At 33.9% G+C, this 24,943-nt stretch overlaps 1 protein-coding gene and 1 pseudogene across 14 annotated transcripts in view; one reads left to right on the top strand and one right to left on the bottom strand.

Annotated features, from left to right (window-relative positions):
- The window catches only part of LOC105422389 (uncharacterized protein F13E9.13, mitochondrial), a 263,236-nt gene extending 253,086 nt beyond the window's left edge, over positions 1-10,150 (bottom strand). For 8 of the 13 annotated variants that reach the window (XR_016140502.1, XM_089082105.1, XM_089082111.1 and 5 more), the window contains exons 1-2: positions 9,923-10,066; positions 9,540-9,622 (exon numbers count right to left, since the gene is read on the bottom strand). Coding sequence is in view for 8 of the 13 variants with exons in the window: in XM_089082105.1 (XP_088938231.1) it covers positions 9,540-9,622; positions 9,923-9,998 (159 nt within the window). In the remaining 5 variants the exon portion in view is untranslated. Of the gene's footprint in view, positions 1-9,539; positions 9,658-9,922; positions 10,067-10,099 lie in introns of those variants that run through there. The other 5 variants (XM_089082113.1, XM_089082107.1, XM_089082110.1 and 2 more) reach the window with 4 other exon arrangements.
- A 172-nt stretch (positions 10,151-10,322) lies between these two features.
- Positions 10,323-24,943, top strand: part of LOC105422362 (uncharacterized) — a 63,857-nt pseudogene continuing 49,236 nt past the window's right edge. The window contains exons 1-3 of the transcript XR_016140415.1: positions 10,323-10,532; positions 10,922-11,051; positions 17,354-17,474. The product of XR_016140415.1 is annotated as an uncharacterized LOC105422362 (transcript). The remainder of the gene's footprint in view (positions 10,533-10,921; positions 11,052-17,353; positions 17,475-24,943) is intronic.

The following is a 24,943-nucleotide window of genomic DNA, read 5'->3' as shown; positions in this document are numbered from 1 at the left end:
ATTCTGAATTTGTTATCTTAGTTAAAAGATTCTCCTGTGAATCTGTTGAGCTTGCTTTTTTACGACGCATATCGTTTCTCTTGGTGTCTTATTTATTATATCGGTGTGATCCTTCTAATATTTCATTTTTGCGATGAGCTCCCTGGCTGCATTTCGTCAGTTGTCGAAGTGCCTTCCTTGTGACACCATGGGATTTAACGGAAATTTTGGTCGTGATCCGCCTGTATTCGATGATCGGGCCGTGGCGGGAGCGTCTGATGACGAAGGTTTCGACATCGAAATCGACGATAATGACGTCGATGACTTTATGGGCCATCCTGACGCTCAGGCCCATTTCCAACGCGTGCGCGAGTGGTTGTTAATTGTCAACCGTTTTTATGATAATAGTACTTTTTATGTGTGTGGCGATTGCATCTGGTTCGCCACCGATGAAGCTCCTGGTAGGGTTTTCGAGTTGCCGTGGTCCATGGAACTGTATGAGTTGCTCATATCCATCATGCCTGACGCTGTACTTGCCAATGTGGTGGTGGAGGATGATGAGGTAGAGGACGAGGAGCTGGAAGATCCGGACGATCCCGTCGAGGTGGCCGCTCTAGACGAGATTGATCTGGGAAATGATCCCGCGCAGGCGAGGGACCGCTCTCCTGGGGCCTGATGTGATGCATGCCTCGTACTATCATAATTTAGTTTATAGTGTAGTTATTTAGTGTAGTGTAGTACTGTGTTTTCGTAACTTTGGATGTTGGATTATTTTCCAGACCTGGGATTCTTCTTTGGTGAGTCCCAACATTTTTATTTTTATTTTCTTATTATTTTTATTTTATTCTGTATTGTGTGCTTTTTCTTTTATCTCCTTTTTAATTTTCAATGAACGGTTTAATTCGGTTCGCGTGCACATTTATCGTTCGGCGGCCCATTTTTATTTTATAGTTTAAATCGCTTAATTTTTCTAAAATTGTGTAGGGTCCGATCCATAACGCGTCTAGCTTTTTTGATCTCCCTCGCCGAATTGTTTCGTCGTGTAGTAGGACTTCTCCTATTTCGAACGTGCGTATTTTTGTTTTTCTGTCGTAGGTTTCCTTCGCTTTTTGTTTCAACATTTCTTGAATCTGTTTATTTACCTCGTCTTTGTGTTTTTCCGGTAAACGATAAGGTCGTACGTTTACTGGTGCTGAATCTGTTCGTACTGATATTTCATGCTTAATCTTTGTTGTGCATGATAATGTATCCCCTTCTAGGTGGAACACGTCATTATATTCGTGACATAATCTTAATATAGATTTTCGTTCTTCCTCATTTAAATGTTTTGTGCGCAAAGAATTGTTTATTTGCTCTTCTCGAGCTATTGATTTTGTCTCTTTATTTTTTGTCTGTATTGCGTTCACAGATTCTTGTGTTATTTTTTCTTGTATATTTATTTCTTCTATTATCACTTGTGGTACTTGCACACTTTTTTCTTCTTCTGTAATATTTATTATACTTATTGGGCATGTATAATTTCGTGGTTCAACTAGGCAACATCCAATAAAAATTCCAGGTATCATTTCCTCTGGTTTCGTCAATCCAATTATATTTTGGTTAGTCGTGACTTGCACGATTATTTCGCTGCGCGGCCCTAAGGTTACGTGCCTGTATGGGTACAGTCTGAATTTCGTATTTTGAAATTGTACTGAATTTGTTTTTGGATTGAACGCAGTCATGTATTTCCAAATAAAATCTGCTCCTAGGATTCGTCAGGCATCGTATTCCATTGGCGCATTATCTCGCACTATGTATACGGGGTGTCGTATCTTTTTTCGCGACAGTTGCACCGTAATATGTGTTTTGCCCAATGTTATTATTTCATGTCCTGTTATGCCTGTTAGCTTAGTTTTTTCTTCATAGATTAGGACGTGGTCTAGAACATGTTTCAGTTTTATTATTGTTGCTGATGCTTCCGTATCAAACAAGAAATTTATTTTTCTACCTTTGGCAATCTACCTTCTGCAATCGGTAATGTGATCGCATTTAATCCAGTGTTGACGAGCGGTGTCCCCTTGACGTGTGCCACGCGATACTCTGACGCGGGACGCGGGACGGTCGATTTATCTTCGCCGGTTTCGCTCTTTTTATTTTTAAAGTTCTTCGCGGAATTTTCTCTTCGCGAATTCGAAAAATTTTTTCCGGAATTTTTGCTGTTTTCCGGTTTTCCATTTAATGTCCAACATTCGTGTCGTAAATGTCCTATCTTTTTGCAATAGCTACACTGTTTTTCAATTGTATTTATTCGTGGTTGCCTTTCTGGCTTAGGCAGGGTATATCTGTTTGAAAAACGGCTAGTCCTACAATCGTGTCCGTAATGACCGATTTTTCCGCATTTTTCACAACGCGGACTAGGTGTATGCGCTTTAAATACTGGTCAGTTTCGATAGGTTAGCGTTCGCATGCTAGGTCCTCGCGTTTTTTCTTCCGCGGTTGCTCCTGCGATTGCTTCCTGTATTGTTTGATATCGCTGCGATCGTACAATTAATTTAATTTCGTCGTGTAAACCATTCTGATAATTGTGGAGCGCCTGCTCTTTTATATTTTCTAAGATCGCGCGTTGCTGTTCGACCGTATGATTTTTTCCTTCTTCCATGCATTCGTATAATTCCTATATTATCGGTTCGTCTGCCGAATTCTTGTGCATTCTCGTTTGGTTTTTGTTTGAGCGAGTTGAATTCGAGTTGCAAATGTGCGGTGCTTCGTTTGCTCAAATATTCCTTTTCTAATTCTCGTTTTAATTGTTCGAAGTTTATTATATCTCGCGTACGGAAATCCATCATGGCCTTGCCTTTGAATTTAGTGCAAAGAATGGCTTCTAATAGAGAATGTTCATCCGCGGGATGTATATTTTTTATCGCGTACGTACTTGCGTTTAGAAATTCGTACACGCGTCCTCGTGATGTGCCGTCGATCTCTGGAATCATGTTACGCGCGTCTTTCAATGTGAGAAATGCCAGTGCATTTCCCGGCTGGTTTCGTATATCTCGATACGAACGTCCATAAGTTAGATCTAACGGGTGCGGCAGAAAATCCTGAGATATTCTCGTTTGTTCGCCCATAGGCAATTGTGTTTGCTGGCTTAATCCGTTGACTTGCACACGGAGATCGCATATTTCATCCATTAATTCTCGAAGGAGATTGTTATCGAGCGGTGCGTCGATTGTGACGCGGCGGTTCGTTCGACTTTCTTGTGGTCCATGTCTCTCGACCGAATGTCGTAGTTGTAAAATTTCGTTGTCGATTTCATTCTGTTGTTCGACAGGTGAGCCATTTCGTTTATTAAAGATTGGTATATATTAAAAGAATTAAATATGCTTCCGTCTCGTAAATTCGTGTGTATGTGTTTTCGCGCTTGTACGTGTGTGTTAATGTGAGAGTCGGTGTCGTTCGGTTCGAGCAAGTTGTAATCTTTTTTGTCGTACGGAAATTCGCGTTCGGTTATTACATGGACGTCTTCGTCACTTTCGTATTGTAGTACGCGGCGCACGTTATCGCGTATTTCTTTTAATGCATTTCTCGCGGTATTTAACGCGGAGATAGTATGCGGAAATTTTACAGGATTATTTATTGACCGCGATTTTGGCCAAGTCGCACTGTCTTTACTACGCTGTCCTTCGCTGCGGACATTCGCTTTTTTTTTTTAAATATAATTTTTCGGACTTACATTAGTAGATAAATTGCATACTCGCTGCTTGTGCTGGTGCGTCAATTGGCTGCGTGTAGTAGTGCGTGTCGGTGAAGCGTCCTTGCTGCCTGGTATCGTTGTACACGGTCAGCGCTGGCTGGTTCTCGGTGCTCGTGGACTCTCTGGTCGTTGCTCCGCTGCCACTAGACACTCGTTGTCGTAGGTCGGCACTCTACTAATATTGCACTGTACACTTGACACAATTTCGTGGGCGGCTTATTTTTTGACGGGGCCTGTTCCGTCCGCCTGTTTTCTACAGGTCTTGTATTTTCTGCTTATTGAGAATTTGATTCTTCTGCCTGTCTATTACTGCAGGTCTTATCTTGTTTGGGCGGCTTATTTTTTGACGGGGCCTTTTCCATCCGCCTGTTTTCTACAGGTCTTGTTTCTTCAAGAAGAAAAATTTTTTTTTTTCTGCTGCCCGTAAATGCAATGCGTCGGGGCTTACTTGTTTGATTCTGCTGGCTTGATTAACGATGATCCTCTCAAGTTGTTCTTGGGGATGGTTTTGACTATCCCACCGCTGCCACCGCTACCCCGGATGGGCTACAACGTTAATTTTAGAGATAGTCGGGTTCGTTAAGCCTAAGGAGTTGGGACTCCGAGCAGGATCAAAAAAATGGAAGGGAATCTTCTTGAAATCACTAACACACTTTCTTTATGTTACTTGGTTTATTTAACAATTGCACAATTTCTTGGATTTAGTATTACTTATTTTATTTCTTTCACACACGGTTAGACGTCGGCGGGCGCGTATCGCGTTACTCTGGCGGCCGTCGACCGAATATGTCACCTGAGACGCTGATAGTACGGCTCGCGTGAACTTCGCTGTGCTCGTGTAATATCTTGCGCGATAATTATAATAACGATTCCGAACGACACGTTATGCTTGATTGACTCCTGACTCTGGACTCTGTCTATTCCGCCTTGTGTAACTGGTTATATAGTCTGATCGATCCCCCGGTCAGCCCGGTCAGCATTCTGATCGATTGCGTCGATCGGTTGCGTGATATTGATTAATCAATATTACGCTCGGTTTGATCATCAAGTTTAGGAATTTGCTGATAGGCTTTTTCGCAATGTTCTCGCGATGCATTTCTGCGGTCTTTCGAAAGACTGGTCGCGATTTCGGCGGTCACATATTTGTGTCATTTTTCGAAAGACTTTTCGAGATTCATGCGACCTAATTTTGTTGCCATGCGGACTACTTTTATTATTGGTTGTAGACCTGGCTACAACAATATCAAATCTTTTATATAAATTTTACACAATCATTTGAGTTGGCAATATCTACTATACTTGATACCCTTTTTTTATCTTTTTTTAAAAAAAGGTAATTTTATAATGTCCTACTTACTCTCGTTGTGCGTATTATACAAAAAATGTCAAGTATAAAAGGTGTCAATTAGAGACATGCTTTTCGAACACAAAAAAATGATTAATACAACAAAATGTCTGATATCACTATCAAATTACTTTTTTAAAAAAAAATAAAAAAAAGGTGTCAAATATAGCGGACGCTTGAAAAAAAAGAAACTGTTGTATCAAGTTAAAAAATAGAACCTAACTCACAATATCTTTTATTTTAAAGAAATGGAAGAATCTAAGTGGTACGTATCTTTATTGAAGTATCTTTTTACTCTAATCTATGTAGTAGTAGTTTTAATTATTTAAAAAAAATTATGTTACGAAATTGTTATATCTAACTCAATTCTAGTTGTGATCAAACTAAAAAATAAAATCTAAGTGCTAGTATCTTTGTGATCTTTGTATTCATTGAAGAGTCTTCCTATTCTAACCCGATACTAGCTTTAATTAAAAAACAAAAAAAAATTTGTTTCCACATTGCTAACTCAATGATATCATTTGTATAAAAGATATCATTTAATATCAATAACTGGCGCCAAGTTATAATCCTACTACAAAAATTGCGTTATTCTACTAAACTCAAGTGATACGTATTAAAAAATAAAATTTAACTGACAATATCTTTTATTCCAAAAGTTACATAGATATTACGATGTAAATGTAATCAGATTATTTTTACTAATACTAGAACATAACAGCGCGCGCTTCGCGCGCCACCGAGCCTTTTATGTTATATTATATCAAGTTAAAAAATAGAATCTAATTGACTATTTTTTATTTTTTTTTTTACTCTAACTTATGTGGTAGTAGTTTTAATTAAAAAAAAAAGTTATGTTACGAATTGCTATCTAATGCAATTCTAGTTGTGATAAACTAAAAGAATAAAAAAAAATTTTATGTAAAAACACTTGGCGCTGCGCAAATTAAAAAAAACACAAATAAATGAATATATATATAAGTATATATAAAATTGTAATTATCATATTAAACAATAAATCTTGCCTTTATAATTTCCCAAATAAGAAGGGAGGGTGTGCGTCACGGCGGGGCCCGACTACGAACCAGTCGTGAAAACTCGTAATTATTTTGCGAAAAAATACCACCTCAGCTAGGAATCGAATCTGGATCTCCTGCTTACCGGGCAGGCATTTTATCCTTTCGACTACCGAGGCATGTGATGATATTTATCGCAAAAACGTGTTTAGAACAACAAGTCAACAATACAAGTGGATGGAAAATCGAATATGTTCTTTTGTTATTGCCATCGTGAAGTGGATGGAAAATCGAATATGTTCTTTTATTATTGCCATCGTGAAGTGGATGGAAAATCGAATATGTTCTTTTGTTATTGCCATCGTTATTGAACACTACTGATTTTTGAGGTTATGTGCATCAAATGCCAAACCGTATGACATTTTAGAAGGCCAAATGTCAACGCTTTAAAACTGCAAAAGGGCGGGAAGATATATAAAATTTAAATTGTTATTTCGGTTGTATGAAATCTAAAGCTCAGAACTTTTTTGTACACTTAATAGTAGTATTTTTAATTTAAAAATAATAAAAACCAAATTATATGTATCTTTTTAGCCATTCAAGACTTCTTTTTCTAAGTGGTAGTAATTATTTAATTCTAAAATATTATTATATCACAAAATTGCTTTACTCAACCTACGTTTTTATCATAAAGAATTAAAAAGTAACAGTACAAAATAAATTAAATAAAATTTTATGTAAATAAAAAAATTTTTATGTAAAAACATTTGGCGTTGCTCAGACCAAATAAGGAAAATAATAAAAATGCAAAACTAATGAAATTATTTGAATTTTATAAATAAAAGCAAGATTTATTGTTTAATAAAAGCAAGATTTACTGTTTAATATGATAATTACAATTTTATATATATTTATACATTTACTTATTCGTGTTCTTTTTAGAGCCTTAATAACACATATCATTCGAATATTCTACACTCATACTGAAAGTACTGTGGCCATACGTACTATTGCCTAATATAGAGAACATTCATATTGCCTAATATAGAGAACATTCATATGACATCTTGACGGTATATTTCTCATCTATTCTTGAGCTCATCTTCAGAATATACCGAATATACCCTATCAGCACATGATCTCATATGAATATTCTGTATTTATATTGAATATATTGTAATCATACCAAAGCTACTAAGATTATTCATATAAAATCTGAATATCATTTGTCGTATCCCAAGCAAGATGACATCATTATGACGATGATTTAAGATCATTTTTCGTCACTCGACGTCAGTGTACTAAATAATGACGTAAAAAAATAAATGTAACATTTGTCACGAAATATTACCGTTATAAATATATCATCATTTAATCGCTTTTAATGAATGAATAATGAAATAACATTATTAATTATTATCTTTCTTAATTAACTGTAATATAAAAATAAGAAAAATATTTCTCATATTTAATACAATTATTGACAAATTCATAATCAAATAAACAAAATATATTCAACAATTTATAAACAATTTTCGTAATAAAAATGATTTTCATTAAACACAATGTAGGTTCACGCATTTATGTATGTAATGTTAAATTATCCACAAGAATTGCACATGCAATCAAGATTTTAAAATTAAGACTATTTATATGACAATATAGTGACATTCATTAATCAGACCTATCATATTTTATGTCAAAATTCCGTGTTCACTTATATCATCATTTCAGTTGCAGGTTTCATCCCATTATAGAAGTTAAGCAGCATTGAGCAGGATCCCAAATAGATGGGTGACCGTTTTAAAAACATGCAATGATACAAGATAAAAAATGTATCATTACTTTCTCTCATTTTTTTTTCATTTTTTTCACTTATTTTCCGTAAAAGGTGTCACGTATATTATAAATTTTCACGATCTATATGGCTGTCTGGAATATACTTATGCATGCCCTACATGATATACTATTTTTAAACCATTTTCATCCTATGGCCATATTCTCGGGATATTCTCCAGTACATACTAGGGATTAGGTTAGTGAGTGGTAAAAAAAGCGATTTAAATACATTCAGTACAGTATATCGCAGTATGTATTTCAAATGTTCGGAGAATATCTTGAATATACTTGTATGATATTCCGCGGAACGTTCTCAGAATAGATGAGTGCTATTAGGGCTAATCCTTTCTATAATGGGATGACACTTGCAACTGAAATGATGATATAAATGAACACGGAATTTTGACATAAAATATGATAGATCTGTTTAATGAATGTTACTATATTGTCATATAAATAGTCTCAATTTTAAAATCTCGATATGTATGCAATATGATTGCATATGATAACTCTTGTGAATAATTTAATTACATGTATTGATCTATGAATCTATGTTATGTTTAAAGAGAATCATTTTTATTATGAAAATTGTTTATAAATTGTTGAATATATTTTGTTTATGAATTTGTCAATAATTGTATTAAATATGGGAAATATTTTTCTTATTTATATATTATAGTTAATTAAGAAAGATAGTAATTAATAATGTTATTTCATTATTTATTCATTAAAATTGGCTTAAAAACGATTTAATGATAATATATTTATGATAATATTTTTCATGACAAATGTTACGTTTGTTTTACGTTGTTTTTTAGTACACTGACAAAAAATGAAAACTTTAAATCATCGTCATAATAACGTCATCTTGCTACTTGGGATATAGATTTTATACGAATAATCTTAGTACATTCGGTATGATCACAGTACATTCAGTATAAATACAGAATATTCGTACCATATGGTGCTAGGATATATTCGATATATTCTGAAGATGAGCTTAAGAATATATGAGAAATGATAAACCATTAAGATGTCATATGAATGTTTTCTAGTATATTAGGCAATAGTACGTATGATCTCTACGTACTTTCAGTACGAGAATATTCGAATGATATTATATGCTATTAAGGCTGATATTGCTAGATTAGAAGGTTATATGAAGAAGCAACGTTGAGTTCTTAGAATTAGGCTTAGACACTTATTATGATCAGGAGAGTATCACAAAAATTTGTTCATATGTGTATCATGTGTGTACAGAAATGTATGTATGAGTATATGTATGTATACATAAATGTATCTATGTATGTGTAGATGTGCATATGTGTTTTCGTCGGAATTCGCTCGTCAGTCCAGCATATCCTTAATTCCAAATGTTAAAATGGAGGTTGAGACGCTAGTATACGAGAGTTTCGACGATTTCACAAGAAAGGCTATAATCGCTTTCAGCCTTCTATCTGCTTAAATTTAAATAATTGTATAATAATTTTATTAATTAAAATTATTAATAATTAAACATCAGTTACAAAGGCAATAGATTTACGAATGAAAATAAAAAATATAAAATACCTTAAGAAATTTTGAAAACATTTTGTAATTACTATTATAAACTTTAATCTAAATAATTTACCACGCAACAATTGGCATATATTAATGCCTCCTTTACTGCATTTTCTATAATCTTCTTAGTACAGCCTCCATACCTTGGCGTTCCTGAATGCATACATATATTAGTTTTTTGAATTTCCTAAAATCTCTCTCTCTCTCTCTCTCTCTCTCTCTCTCTCTCTCTCTCTTTCTTTCCCATTCTTTTATATACTACAAACATTAGAAAAATGAGATAAAATGAGAAAACAAGTGAAATATGTTATTATTCACTACATCATTATCCATCATATTTCACAATTAGTTAGCCATCAGATAAATTTAATTTTAAACAATATAACAACCAATTATATTATACAACAAACGAATGCGCCAGGAATAAACGTAAGTTTATTCCTGGGAGTTTACCAGGGAGTGCTCCTACATGCACCATTCCTATAACTGAACAACATTGCGGAAATAATTGTCGAAATCTCAGCATCATGAATCACTGTTCACTAGAATTAACTATTAATACTAATAGCTAAATCATACACTTTCAACTTTTAATGCCATTGATATGATAATTATATTACAATAACTGACTCTGAATCAACTGTTGACGTACTGGTTAGATTATCGATATCTATCTTGTTTATCTTATTAGGCCTGTTCTTTTTAGGCTGTGTTCCGAAATTAACTGGCAATACTGGCAGCACTGCTTTATCATTCCGAAATAGAATTTTTTTTGCTGTCAGTTACTGAAAGTTTCTATCCATTCTGCGTAAATTAACCCTAGGGGATTTGCTGACTTCCGGTTGTTTTTACTTTACCTCAAGAGATGAGGCACCTACAGTAAAAAGCAGTAAGTCGGTTTCGGACCTTCGCAAGGTATGTGTTTTTGATTTTGTATTAAAAATAAGTGCCAAGTGCTTGTTAAGAATTATGGATGATGCACATCGATTAATACCATACGAAATTATAGATGATATTAATAATAAATAAAAGCACACGGTGCTTCTATCTTCAAAATTTCTAGGTCAGAAATATATGAATTACATCAGCTAGGATAAAGAATTGTTTTAAGAATTCTTCAAGAACTTCTAATTAATATTAATATATAAATAATATATTCTCAAAGAATAATCAAATTCTTACTCTACTCTTGTTACATAATAAGCTTTTTGGAATTCTTTATGATTTTTTTTTGTTATTTTGTGCTTATTGGATATAAATCTAACCTAACCTAACCTCAAATGTGTGTACTTTATATATATTTATATATATTAATATATATATATTAATATTATATATATATATTATATATTAATCATATATATATTAATACTTATATTAATACTTATATATTAATACTTATATATACATTAATCGTAAACTTAAATATTGATAAATTTAATATTTCGACAGAATCAGAAGTCGCATGTAAAATTTTGGAAAATGTAAAAATTGCCGGCATATCTTCCAATATGTCCATTGATACATCAAAAGAAAACAAAAGTTCCGAAACGATTTTGGAAGAAATGCGAGAGTCTTGGCGGTATGAAGTATATTTTTTAATTATTATATGTATTTTTTGTAATATTCCATTTCAAAATTCTGCTTTTTAAGTTCATGGGCTAAGAACAGTTACTTAAATATTTATACAATTATATATGGATTATGAATCAGCAATTGTAAGTGGCAAACTGAAGCAAAAGAATATTTTTGAAAAAATATCTCAACGGAAAAGTGTATCGATTTAAAAGGAGATTATGTTGAAAAATAAAACTATATTTGACCGAAAAAAATACTTCCGAAGAATAAAAAAATACTTGTTTCTATATTAGGCTCAAAACTTTTCAGACTATCCTCATATATATATATATATATATATATATATATATATATATATATATATATATACATACATACATACATACATACATACATACATACATACATACATACATACATATACAGGATGGCGCAAAAGTTACTGGACAGTTGGTTAAAAGAAAACAAAAGTAACAGCAAGACGTAGTACAGTAGGAAATTTTAATGTATTTGTAATGACACATAAATCTTTTGTTTACATCAGTGCCCAGTGTCCAGTGACTTTTGCGCTACCCTGTATATAGTATATACTTATGATCTATTCCAATATTGTGTGTGTGTGTGTGTGTGTGTGTGTGTGTGTGTGTGTGTGTGTGTGTGTGTGTGTGTGTGTGTGTGTGTGTGTGCGTGCGTGCGTGCGTGCGTGCGTGCGTGCGTGCATGCATGCGTGCGTGCGTGCAATATTGTAATAAATCATAAATATTAAGAAGTTAATAATGACAAAATTAATAATTGACAAAGTACAAAAAACAAAAGTACAAAGTATCAAATAAGAAGAATTAGTAAGATTTTGTTTATTGTTACATGTATCTTTTAATTTTATTTTTAATATAGATCGACACAATTAATGTTTGTTTTTTTTAGATTTTTTTTGTTTATGAAGTGAAGTTTCTTTTCTTACCGAAAATGTGATTTAAAGTCTGCATTTAATTCTGTTAATACAGAAACTACGTTTTGAATATAATTTTGTACGCGTAGTCCGCGTTTACTATCAATCTTACTTGTTAGTTGTAACATTATATCATCATCACTTGAATCGTTTTTTATTATTATTGTAATGGCATTTAATAACATATGTCGATCCATATCGGTTATGTTTTGACACTTTATGTATTTTTTTACTTTTTTTACTGCTTTACACTGCTTTTCTGTTCCGAAAAGTTATAACATTTAAATATATAATATAGAAATAAGATTATAATAGATTGATTATAAAACGACTGTGATTATGAGCTGTCAAATAATAGTGTATAGAGCCAAACATGTATTTAGTTTTATAGATATTATAGAAATGGATATACAAAAGAAAAAAATAAAATTCTATGAGTTTGCAGTTAATTTTTTTATTTCTTATTTATCACAATTTTTATATTATATACAACATAAAAAATTATATTACAATTACTTAATATTATTTAATATAATTATATTACTATTATTAGAATTATATTACTGAAATACATATATATATATTATTTTAAATTTACATTTTATAAAATAGTTTTATTTCTAGTTTATATAAGTACAACATATAAATATAAGTACGTACAATAAATAATAAAACAATTACGGTAACTGGATATCGAGAGCATTTTGTATTCGTTCTCTTTTCCGTACCTACCTTCAATATGTAATTCTCGATTGATATTATCGTTATCTCCATTCCTTACATTTTGTATGTCATTGTTTTCACCAAATATCGGAATATCATCGATCATTCCTCGATATACATATATTGTGCAATACGCAACACGCCATTACATAATTAGGAATAAGATCAATTTGCCTCACAGGAAGTTTATCTAACAACATTCTAAATCGTCCTTTCAAGAGTCCAATTGAACGTTCTACTGCCATTCGAATCGAAGATAAGCAGTAGTTAAAATTTCGTTGCCATTGCGTTAATCGTCCATTATCTTTAAACGGTATTAACAGGTGTCGTTGAATTTTGTAAGCTGCATCTCCTATTACATGACTATCATTAGGAAATTTCAATGGATCATCGAAACGTCGTATACCAGAGAATCGAAATACTCTTTCATCATGTACTTGATCATGTACTGATCCAGAATAGCCAACGAAACAATGAATAAATTGTAAGTTATGCTTACAAATCACCTGCAATTTTAATAGATTACATGTTACTATCACTTTTTATTAATTATATAGATATGTGCAAGAAATGAAATAAAATAATACCTGCAGCTGAATAGAATGAGAGCCCTTTCGATTAATGTATACTTCAGGGTGATCATTTGGAATATCTATAACAATATGTGTTCCATCTCATGCACCGATAACACTTGGAAATCCTTTTTGCCGCTTAAATGCTACAATAGATTCATTTGCCTCGTCTTCTGTTGGCCATGAATTGCTTTCGAAGACTAATAAGAGCATTTATAATGCATCTTACTATGCGTAGACCAGTAGTTTTATCAACATTAAAACAGTCACATATAGATCTACAATATAATGAAATAAATATTTACAGTACATGATATTTTATTTTGCGGTGTTTTAATTTGCTTACCGATATGAATCTGGAATAGCAAGCGTCCAAAGGGTTATTAGAAGTTGTTTTTCCAAATTAATGGGAAGGCGACCAGGTATTATCTGCAAATCAAGATGACTTTTTTTCTAACTTTGATCCTATTATGGTTAATAACCAATAGAAAGTTTTTCGAGATATTCTATTAAAAATAATAAGTTTGTAATTAACAAAACGTTTATTTTTGAAACAGTAGTATATAACAATATGGTAATAATGTACATTACTATAAATAATGAATATTATTGATGAATATGAATATTATTGATAAATATGAATATTATTATATATTATATATAATATTTTATTAAGTAATATTTTTAATAAATAACTGCACTTTTCTTACCGAAAATGTGATTTAAAGTCTGCATCTGTTAATACAGAAACTACGTTTTAAATATAATTTTGTACGCGTAGTTTTAAAAACAGTGATCCGCGTTTACTATTAATTATCTTATTTATTAGTTGTAACATCATATCATCATCAAAATTATCATCACTTGAATCGTTCGGTTATTATTCTAATAGCATTGAATAACATATGTCGATCCATATTGGTTATGTTTTGATTCTTTATGTACACTTTTTGACTGCTTTACACTGCTCTTCCGTTCCGAATCCAGTACTAGATAGTAAAAATTTAAATTTCGGAACGGTAAAAGTCAGTCATTTTAATAACAGCAGCGACAGTACTTCCAGTTAATTTTGGAACATGGCTTTAATTGAACTAGACTTAGACTTTAGTTGTACTAGTTCACAATTTATCTTTCTTTTCTATACTGAAAGAAGAAAGATAAATTCTGAACTAGTGCAGCTAAAAAGAACAGACCCATTATGTTAGATTCTTAAAGCCATTTTATAAGTCTCGATCCACAATAAGTATTTAATCTTTAAATCGGAAGAAATTGACCAATCATAATCGATTATTCTTTTCATATTCGATTATAATTGGTCAATTTCTTACTTCTTGAAGCTTAAATCATCTATTGTGGACCGACACTAATGAGCTTTAAGCTTTAATGACTTTAAGTACTTAAAAAATTGGCCAATCCACAATCGATTTATAGAAAAATAATCGATTGTGATTTGCCAATTTCTTAAGTTTTATGTCTTAAAGTTTCATTGTAGACGCCGGTTTAGTGTCAGTCCACAATAGATGATTTAAGCTTTAAGAAATAAGAAATTGACCAATAATTGAATATGAAAAAAATAATCAACTATGATTGGTCAATTTTTTACGGCTTAAAGATTAAAGATTAACCTATTGTGGACCAAGACTTAGGCCTATTCTACAATATGTTGTGTGCGGGGTCATAAGCCGTAAGAAGGGCCAATTACAATCAAGTATTCTCCCCACATTCGTCTGTGAGAGATCAATTATTGTGGCTTGCGACTATAACTGTGTTGTATACTGTGAAGTTGTTAAGCATAAGAAATGAAAATAATTTATTTAAATATGGTTCTTACAACTACGTCTTACAGCCTTATAGTTTTATGTTAGTCATTGTAGACTAGGCTTTAGAGCTAGAGCATACACTTCACATACAGCATACTTCTGCATAATGTATACAAATAAGAAAATGAATCATCAGTCATCCATTTCTACCTCCACAATGGAAATGAAAGATTCTGATTGGTTTATTTTCTTATGTGTAATGCGTTATGCGTTATGCAACGATGTGTGTGCTCCGACCCTTATCGTACCATAGACGTAGGGGAAGAAATGGACGAATCATAGTCAAAGAATAGGAAAATAATCAATTATGATTGGTCAATTTCTTATGGCTTAAAGTTTAAATCACCTATTGTAGATTAAGGGATTAAGGCAGAGAAAAACATATACGTAAGAGCCTATCCAGACAAACTGACATTGCATCATAACCATGTGCATAAAGAAAATTGTCCAATCGTATTTTATATGTGTCTTTATGATAGAAATACGATTGGGTAACTTTCCTTATGCATATGCATAAGGAAAGGTTATGCTGCTATGCAAGCTTGTCTGAATAGGTCCTTACTCTAATAGCACGTGTACATTCTGAGTATGTTCTGAGAAGACCGCAATGCGAATGTTGTCATCTCAGAGAATATTCTTATACTACGATCGTACTAAGTATGTTCTAAGTACGTTCCTATATCCGGGGTAATACTTTTCATGGAATTTCGCCGCAAATATTCGCAGCAAATGATGACAGGAATAGGGAAAAGTGAAAACGGAAAGTTTTCAGTAGATTATAGTTGCGTTCCGATATTGATTGTTAGTACTGAAAATCTATAATATACGTGACATCCCTTACGGAAAATAAGTAAAAACAATTAAAAAAAATAAAAAAAAAATAAAAGAAAGTGATAAAACATCTTTTATTTTAGTACTGAAAGATATCTATTAGATTCGGAAAAAATTAACGGAGACCGACTGGATTTGAACTCGGGATCCCTCGTCTACCAATCCGACACTTAGTCTGCATGACCACGGCTCCTCACTGTTAGCTGTTTATATTCCGAATCTCTTTCATGACCGCTTACGGTCGTCTTCTTTCAGTATTCTTATAGTTCCATCGTACAATTCTTACAGTCCATCCCTAATAGCACTCGTCTATTCTGAGAACGTTCCACGGGATATCATATCAAGTATATTTGAAATATTCTCCGAATATTATTCGAAATACGTACTGCGATATACTGTGAAATGTATTTAGATCATTACTACCGCTCACTAACTTAATCCCCTAATCCCTTAATATGTACTAGAGAATATCCCGCAATATGGTCATAGGATGACAATGGTTTAAAAACAGTATATCATATAGGGTATGCATAAGAGTATCCCAAACAGCCATATAGATCGTGAAAATCTATAATATATGTGACACCTCTTACGGAAAAGTGAAAAAAATGGAAAAAAATGAAAGAAAGTAATGAAACATTTTTTATCTTGTATCATTGGCATGTTTCTAAAATGGTCACTCATCCTTCTTGGGATCCTGCTCGATGCTGCTTAACTTTTATAATGACTATAAAAAGCATGACTATGAGTCGACAAAAATGTACGAATATAATTACGAACGTTTTATGTCCAGTTGAGACGGATCATGTAATAGAAAATATTCAAAATACAAAATTTTCTATTTCTATAGATGAATCAACAGATATTTCTAGTAATAAATGGATCACATTTCACATTCGATACGTTCATATTGAAATATTAGAAGTTCATTCGCAATTAGTAAAATTAATTGATATCGATGCAACAGATTGCAGCGCGAAAAAATTGTTTAATGCATTTAAATATGAAATGTGGAAACTACAAATACCTTTTTCAAATATTATTGCCTTGTCATGCGACAATGCGTCCGTTATGGTCAGAAAACATTAATCTTTCAAGAAAAAAATTGAAAGAGATGTGCAATAATGTATTAACATTATCATATGCATGAAAATTTGTTGCGTGTCATGCAAAATGTAGATATAAAAGCATATTTGCTATTTTTTAAATATACATTACATTTTTTTAAATGTATTTAATGCATTTTTCCAAGTTGAGAAAACGAGGATACATCTGTTACAACCAAAATCAATCGATTTTTTAAAAGAAATTTGTACAAATTTTATAAAATCAGAAATTCTGAAACATTTGCCAAATATAACATTTTGTGAGATAGAAAATCATAAAATCTTCAAATGATATTTTTTTATAGGATCGGAGTGTGAAGAATATCTTCATCAATTGATGGACACGCAAACATGATTGCAACTGTTCGAGAGAATTGTTTGCGATTTTACATAACTGCAGCCGAAGAAATTTCCAAAAGATTACCAGTAAGTGATATATTTTTATCGTTGCAAGAATAGATGGTTTTGACGAAAACAGTTTAAAGAAAGAATGGTTTGTCTTAAATTCAGATTTTTCAGTAACAGAGAAACAGAGAAGTTTGTTAAAATTAAATTTTGATTATATGTGAAAGGAGATTTTACAAAGATAGAGATTTTACAATATTTAAATAATGAAACCAAATATCCCAATTTAAGATCTTGAATTCTATTAGAACACACCAAATTCAAATGCAGCTCCGGAAAGAATATTTTCCCTCTTAACAGATGTTAAAACAAAAAAACGAAACAGATTATCGTCGACTATTGTACTGCCATTTGTGTATTGAAGTCAGCATTAAAAGCAAGAAACGAAACTGCTTTAAACAGAAGCTCGATGAAAAGTATATATCTCTTATGTTGAGATAAATTATATGTTACTTCTTCGATAAAGCAAAAGTAAAGTTTTCAGCTACATGCTGCAGATGATATCGCTGGTCCATCTTCATCTAATATGCAATAATAATATACAAAAAGGATAATTGCTTGTGTTTCAAATGTATTAAAGCATTAAGTTAAATTTAAATAAATAATATACAATATCTATAAAGAACATTCGCACAAGACTTTATCTTGTTCCAATATAAATATATTGCACTTGTTACAAAGATAAATGTGTAAAAATATAATAATAAAAATATAATAAAAAAATAAAATTAAAAAATATAAAAAATACAAAAAGTACCAAAAGATACAAAAAAATATAATAAAATTTTTTATTTTTCTAATTTTTCTATCTTCTATTATATTTATTCTTTGTTATTTTCTAATTACAGATATAATTCCTTCTAATAACAGATATAATTTCCATTTTTTTTTAATATAATGAACATTGTATGTCAATGTTATTGATATAATGCTTACGGCTGTAAGTGCTAAAGCGAACGTAGCCTATATCGTAAAGTGCGATCGTTTCGATAGTCAGAAGTCAGAATCGCCGAGCAGGCTAGTTGTAAGAATAAAGAGCGAAAGAGTTAGGACTTACTAGCCTCGTCTATTACTAGCCCGACTATGCCGGTCAAATTTCCGAACTCACATGCTTTCTCATTGTATGCGGCATCCCCACTCCCTGGCTCTCTCGTGACTCTCGTCTTGAAATTAGCATCACTGGGTGGGTACGCGGTCGATTAAGATCATGCGATTAGTCGATTTTCAGCCAATATAAAATTGCGAGAGGTAGATGACGATCGCCTGCGTGTGTTCCGTGAGGGCGCGGGTGATCACTTATCATGGTGCGCTCGTATTGGACGGACATGAATCCGAGTCGTCAATCTGCCGAGACCATAGCCAGCGTAGTTGGTGAGCGTCCTTTTAAAGCTGTCATCTCCGTCATCGTGCAAATGACGGATGAGTCGAGCAAACGTCACGGTGACGCGAGTTTACGTGAGTAATAATTAGTGTAACGAACCAAGTGCCAGTGCCTGTGACGGTCGTGACGGTCGCTCGAAGTTCGGATAATGTTTCTCTTCCCCCCTCCCAGTAGCCACGCTAAGTCACACTTATTAAAGGGGAAAGCCTACCTAGAAATTTCAAAAAATTCGATTTTTGGGTTTTAATATTTTTTAAAAGTATAACATCTTAAAAATAGTTTCTGAAAATTTCAAGTTAATCTGAATAAAATTGACAAAGTTATAGACATTTGTGTTGCGCGCCCAAAAGACTGGCCTCTGACTGCTCGCGAGCTCAAAACAGATAGATGCGGCAGCAAGGCGCTCTCTTTTGTGAGATCCTCTTTTGTATTGTGCGAAGATTTTATACTTGATTAGTAAATACGAAGATTCCTGTAGGCTTGTATTAGTGAAATATGATCAGTATCCCAGACAACAGTTATAATCTTTAAAATGTAGGCAGTTCGTTTTGTGCTGTAGAGCAAAACAGTTGTTTTCGTTGCCTTCGCTTGTACTGATATTATATTATCATATTTGATATAATATTATTATAATAATATAATGGGTCGTACCAAAGGTTCAAGAATTTTTTTTGAGGGACTTCCGCTTCCGGTGCTAACGAATGTGACACGTAGGCACGAGGGCGGAGTTTTCTGTGTGGAATTCGTGGTGACCTGGAGGAGTGACAGTGGAGAGTGCGAATGAATGAGAGAGAGAAAGGGAGAGAGGGTGAAGGGACATATAAGGAAGAAGGGAGAAAGGAGAGTGTTAGCGGGCGGTAGGAAAAGACTGGAGTGACAGCTGAGTTAGTGTCGGTCCACAATAATTTAATCTTTAAGTTGTAAGAAATTGACCAATCATAGTCGATTATTCTTTTCATATTCGATTATAATTGGTCAATTTCTTACTTCTTAAAGCTTAAATCACCTATTGTGGACCGACACTTAGTCATAGAGAAGAAAGTGGTATAGAGAGAGAAGCTACGGAACATAGGTAAAGCATAAGGAGGGCGCGCCGAGTTGAAACCGAGTATTGAACGCGGAGCTAGGGAGTTTGGATAGAGAGGGCGCTAAATAGAGAATTAGATAAATTAGGAAATCGAACAAAATGGATAAAAAGGAAAAAAGTAGGATAGAGAAATTTTTTGAAGGCGGAAGGGGGAAGGAGACAAGGGATAGCATAAGTTGTGTGGACGAGATGCTAAATATAAATAGGAAAAAGAATAAATAGGAAAAAGGGGGAGATGGAGAGAAGAGACAATGTAGGTAGTGTAGATGAGATGCAGAAAAAGAAAAGGGGGAAATGGAAAGAAGTGGGGAAATAGAGGAAGAAATTTTCAAAAGAAGTAGAATAACAGAGAGATCGCCGGATAAGAAAAAGGAAATAGAGGGGGAGGGTTTAGGGAAATGGATGAGAGAGATGGGGGATAAATTTGATAGGCTCGAGATTTGGATGGATGATTTTAAGGAAAGTTTCAGAAAACAGGAGAATAAATTAATGGAGATGATAGAGAAAATAAGAAAAGAATTTAAAGATCAGAGAAATGAGTGGGAAAAGGAAAGGGAGGAGATAAGAAAGGATATGATGGAATTAAAAAATAGAATAGAGAGCATTAGAGCAAAAATAGAAGCCAGGAGGTAGGGGAGAGACAGGGGTAGGGAGAAGGAGAAGGAAAGAATATGATGGAGAAGATAAAGAAGATAGAGAAAAACATAGAAGGTAGAGAAAGAGAAAAAAGGAGAAGGAATATAATAATAAAAGGAATGGAGGTTACATTAGGGAAGAGAAAGGAAGCAGTTGAGGAGATTATGAAAGTGATAGGAGCTAAAGTAGAAGTAAAGAAGGTTAGGAAAATTGGAGAGATAACAGAAAAAGAAAGAGGAGAAATGCTACTAGTAAAATTAGGAAACGAAGAACAAAAATGGAAAATAATGACAAAAAAGAAAAATTTGAAGGGAAGGAGGGAGAGGATTGCGGAAGATTTAACATGGAGGGAGAAGAGAATAAGATGGAACATAGAAGGAATAGTGAGAAAAGAGGTAGCAGAAGGAAGGAAGGAAGGTATGGATTAGGAAGGAGGAAAAATAAGAACAGAAGGTCAATGGTGGAGGTGGAATGAGGAAAAGGAGATGCTAATAAGGGAAGGCGGAGGCGCAGAAGGAGATGTAGGGAGAGGATTGGGGGAAAGAAAGTGAGGGCTCATGGGAGGGAGAGAGATGAGAGAGGGAGAGGAGAAGAGGGAAAAGGGATGGAAAATGATGTTTTGAAATGTAGTAAGATTAGGAAATAAAGATAAAGACTTTTGGAAAGGATTAGAAAATTGGGACGTAATAATACTATTAGAGATGGAGGAGAAAGAATGGGACAGGATGAAAAGATTATTGCCAAGAGGATACGTTTGGAACACGCAATGAGCGACAAGGAAAAGCAAAAGAGGAAGAGAGCGATAGGAGGTATGATAATGGGGATAAGAAAAGAGATGATGGAGTCTAAGGAGGAAAAAAGGGCGCAAAGAGAGGGGATAATAGAGGAAGGAGTGAGAGTGGAGAAGGAAAGATGGAAGATAGTAGGGGTATATGTGAAAGAGAACATAGATGAAGTCCTGAGGATTATAGAAAAATGGATGGAAGAAAAAAAGGAGGGAGTTAATGTCTTAATTGGAGGGGATTTTAATACAAGGATAGGGAGAGAGCGGGGTGCAAAGAAAAGAGAGGAGGCTTATAGATTAGAAGAGAGGGAAAGTAGAAACTCAAAGGACGGAAAGATGAACAGAGAAGGGAGGAAGCTCGTAGAAAAGATTGAAGAGAGGGGATGGAGCATATGGTAACATATTAGAATGAAGAGGGGGAGTATACTTTTACAGAGGGTAAAGGTAACACAGTAATAGATTACGTAATAGGGAATGAGGAAGCAAGAGGAAGAATAAAAAAAGATAGGAGATAAGAGATAGAATTGACTCGGACCACCCATTAGAATTATGGAATTATGGAGAGGGAGACATAGAAACATATAGAAGAAGGAAGAAAATCAAAGAGCAAGAAATAAAAAAGATAGTATGGGACAGTGAAGGAAGAGAAAGGTTTAGAGAAAATCTAAGAATAGAAAGGAAAAAAAGAAAAGAAATGGATGAGGAGTGGAGGGAAATGGAAAAGGACATAAAGGGCTTTAAAAGTAGTTGAAGAGGAGCAGAAAAAAGGTAAGAGGAAAAGAATAGGCTAATGAGACGATGAATGCAGAGAAGAAAAAAGAAGTAAAGAAAGAACTAAGAAAAGAGAGACGGATGAATAAAGAGGGGGAGAGATAGAGAAAGGAAAAAAGAATATAAAGACTTATATAGCAGAAGAAAAGGGAGGAGACAGAGAGATGGATGAGAAAAACGAAACAGACAAAGAGGGAAGGAGAAGTTTGGGAAATTATGAATAGGAGGAGAACGAAAAGGAAAACAATGAATAAGGATAGAAGAAGGAGAATGGAAGAAGTATTTTATGAGATTATTAGGAAGAGTGGAACATAGAGTAAGAGAAAGAGATGGAAGAGGGAGGGAAGGAAGGGGAAAAGAAATAAGCAAGGAAGAAATTAAGGAGGCGATAAGAAAGATCAAAGATGGGAAAGCGCCAGAAGGAGACGGTGTGCCAGGAGAAGTGTGGAAATACGGAGGAGAAGAATTAATGGAATGGACAAGAGACTTTTGCAACAGAATTTGGAAAAGGGAGAGGTGGCCGGAAGACTGGAAAGAAGGAGTGATAATATCAATAATTAAAAAAGAAGAAGGAAAGAAGACAGAGGACTACAGGGGAGTTACACTGATGGCAGTAATGTATAAGATATATGTAATGGTATTGGAAAGATTAAGAACAGAATGCGAAGAGAAGAAGGTGATTCCAAACCAAACAGGATTTAAGAAAGGAATGGGAACGATAGATAACATATACGTGGTAAACTACGTGGTAAACATGACAAACAGACTGGGAAAAGGGAAAAAAACAGTGGCACTGTTCGTGGATATGAAAGCGGCATCGACTCAGTGGACAGAAGGATATTATACAAAGCAATAAGAGAAAAAGGAATCAGAGAGGAGCTAATAGAAAGAGTTAGGGAGGTACTAAAGGAGACAAAAAGTAGAGTGAAAGTTGGAGAGGAAATGGGAGAAAGTTTTTGGATGGCAAGGGGAGTAAGGCAGGAATGTCCAATGAGTCCGATACTATTTAGTATAGTGATAGCGGAGCTGGAAGAAGAATTGGAGAAAGTTAAATGGGGAGGAATTAGGATTGGAGAAAGGAGGATCTACTCATTAGCATACGCATGGATGACATAGTGTTACTTGCAGAGGATGAAGAAGGGATGAGAAATATGATGGAAAGAATGGAGGAATATATGAAAAGGAAAAAACTGGAACTGAACGTGTACAAAACTAAAATTATGAGATTCAGGAAAAGAGGGGGAAGGATAGAAAGGAGAGATTGAAGATGGAAAGGGAAGAAAATAGAAGAAGTTAAGGAATTCATATATTTAGGATATAGGTTGCAAAGGAATGGAGGATAGAAAGCCCAGGTGAAGGAAAGGATTAAGAAGGCAGCTATAGTAATGGAGGAAGTGTGGAGAATAGGTAAGAGAAAATTCGGAAAAGATTAGAATAGAAGGATATGGCTATTTGATTAATATGGATAGTGATGAGTTATGGTGTGGAAATTTGGGGGTGGAAGGAAAAGGAGGGAATGGAACGAATGGAAGAAAGATATTTAAGATGGGTATTTGGACTGGATAGAAGAACGCCGGGATATTTAGTAAGGGAGGAGACGAAAAGAGGCAAATTGAGAGAAAGAGCGGGAATAAGAGCATGGGAATTCGAAAAGAGACTGATGGAGGGAAAGGAAAGTAAGCTGACTAGGTTATGTTGGGAAGAAATGAGTGAGAGGAGCAAAGCAGGGAAAGCGGGCTCTGATTGGGAAGAGGAAAGAAGAAAATTTTTTGAAGATAGAGATTGGGATATAAAGGAGGTAGAGAGGAGAAGGACGGAAGGGGACATGTGGTTCGAGGAAATTTTAAAAAAGGATAAAGAGAAACAAAAGGAGAAAAGATTACAGAGGATAAGAGAATCTAGATTCTGTAGATGATATGGCGCAGTAAGGACGGAAGATCCTTCCGGAATATCTGAGGAAAGAATGGGGAGAGAGCAGATGGAAGAGAGTGATAAGATTCAGATTAAGTAAAGAAATGAAGCAAGGAGAGTACTGGGAAGGGGTGGATAAAAGAACTTATAGGTTATGCAGAAGTGAGGAAGAGGGGATATATAGGAACATATGTGGGAAAGATGCAGGGCGTCGGACACAGGAGGGAAGAGTTGGCAGAAGATGATAGGTCGGATATTAGGAGAGAAGGGGGAGAGAAAAGAATGGATGAGAAAAGTAGAGGAAGAGAAAAAGGAGCAAGAGGTTAACAAAAATACGGAAAATAGAGCACAGGACAGAAGAGAAAAGGAGAAAAGGAGGGAGGGAGTGAATGAAGGAATGAATGATGAGGGGAGAGAGAGAAAGGAAAAGAGAGAGAGAGAGAGAGAAAGGAGAGGAGTGTATGGGAGAGGGAGGGCGACTGTGGGAAGGGAAACGGAAACATGTCAAAAAAAGCATATGCAAGAGGAAGCGAAAGTCCCCCGGCGTGTATGCGTATGTGTTCTGATAGGGAAAGGGGGAGAGTGGGAGAGTAGGTTAAGCTAGCATAAGTAATTGGTAAGGTTAAGTTAAGTTCAAACAATTTAAGGAAATGGAAAGCGGAATTGTAAAGCGCAAGTAGGATTTAAGATATTGTAAGGATAACTATGTATATACAAGAGCGTAACCCCTAGGGGAATCACTAATAAACAATATTATTATTATTATTATTATTATAAATTTATTATAAAATTATTATTATTATTATAAAATTTTTTATTTTATTTTTATTTTTATATTATTTTTCTAATTTTTCTATCTTCTATTATATCTATTCTTTATTATTTTCTAATTACAGATATAACTCCTTTTAATAACAGAT

The sequence above is a fragment of the Pogonomyrmex barbatus genome, unplaced genomic scaffold, assembly GCF_055798465.1.
Source record: "Pogonomyrmex barbatus isolate J1 unplaced genomic scaffold, ASM5579846v1 scaffold5, whole genome shotgun sequence".
NCBI classification, from domain to species: Eukaryota; Metazoa; Arthropoda; class Insecta; order Hymenoptera; family Formicidae; genus Pogonomyrmex; species Pogonomyrmex barbatus.
This window is presented reverse-complemented; position numbering and strand designations above follow the sequence as displayed.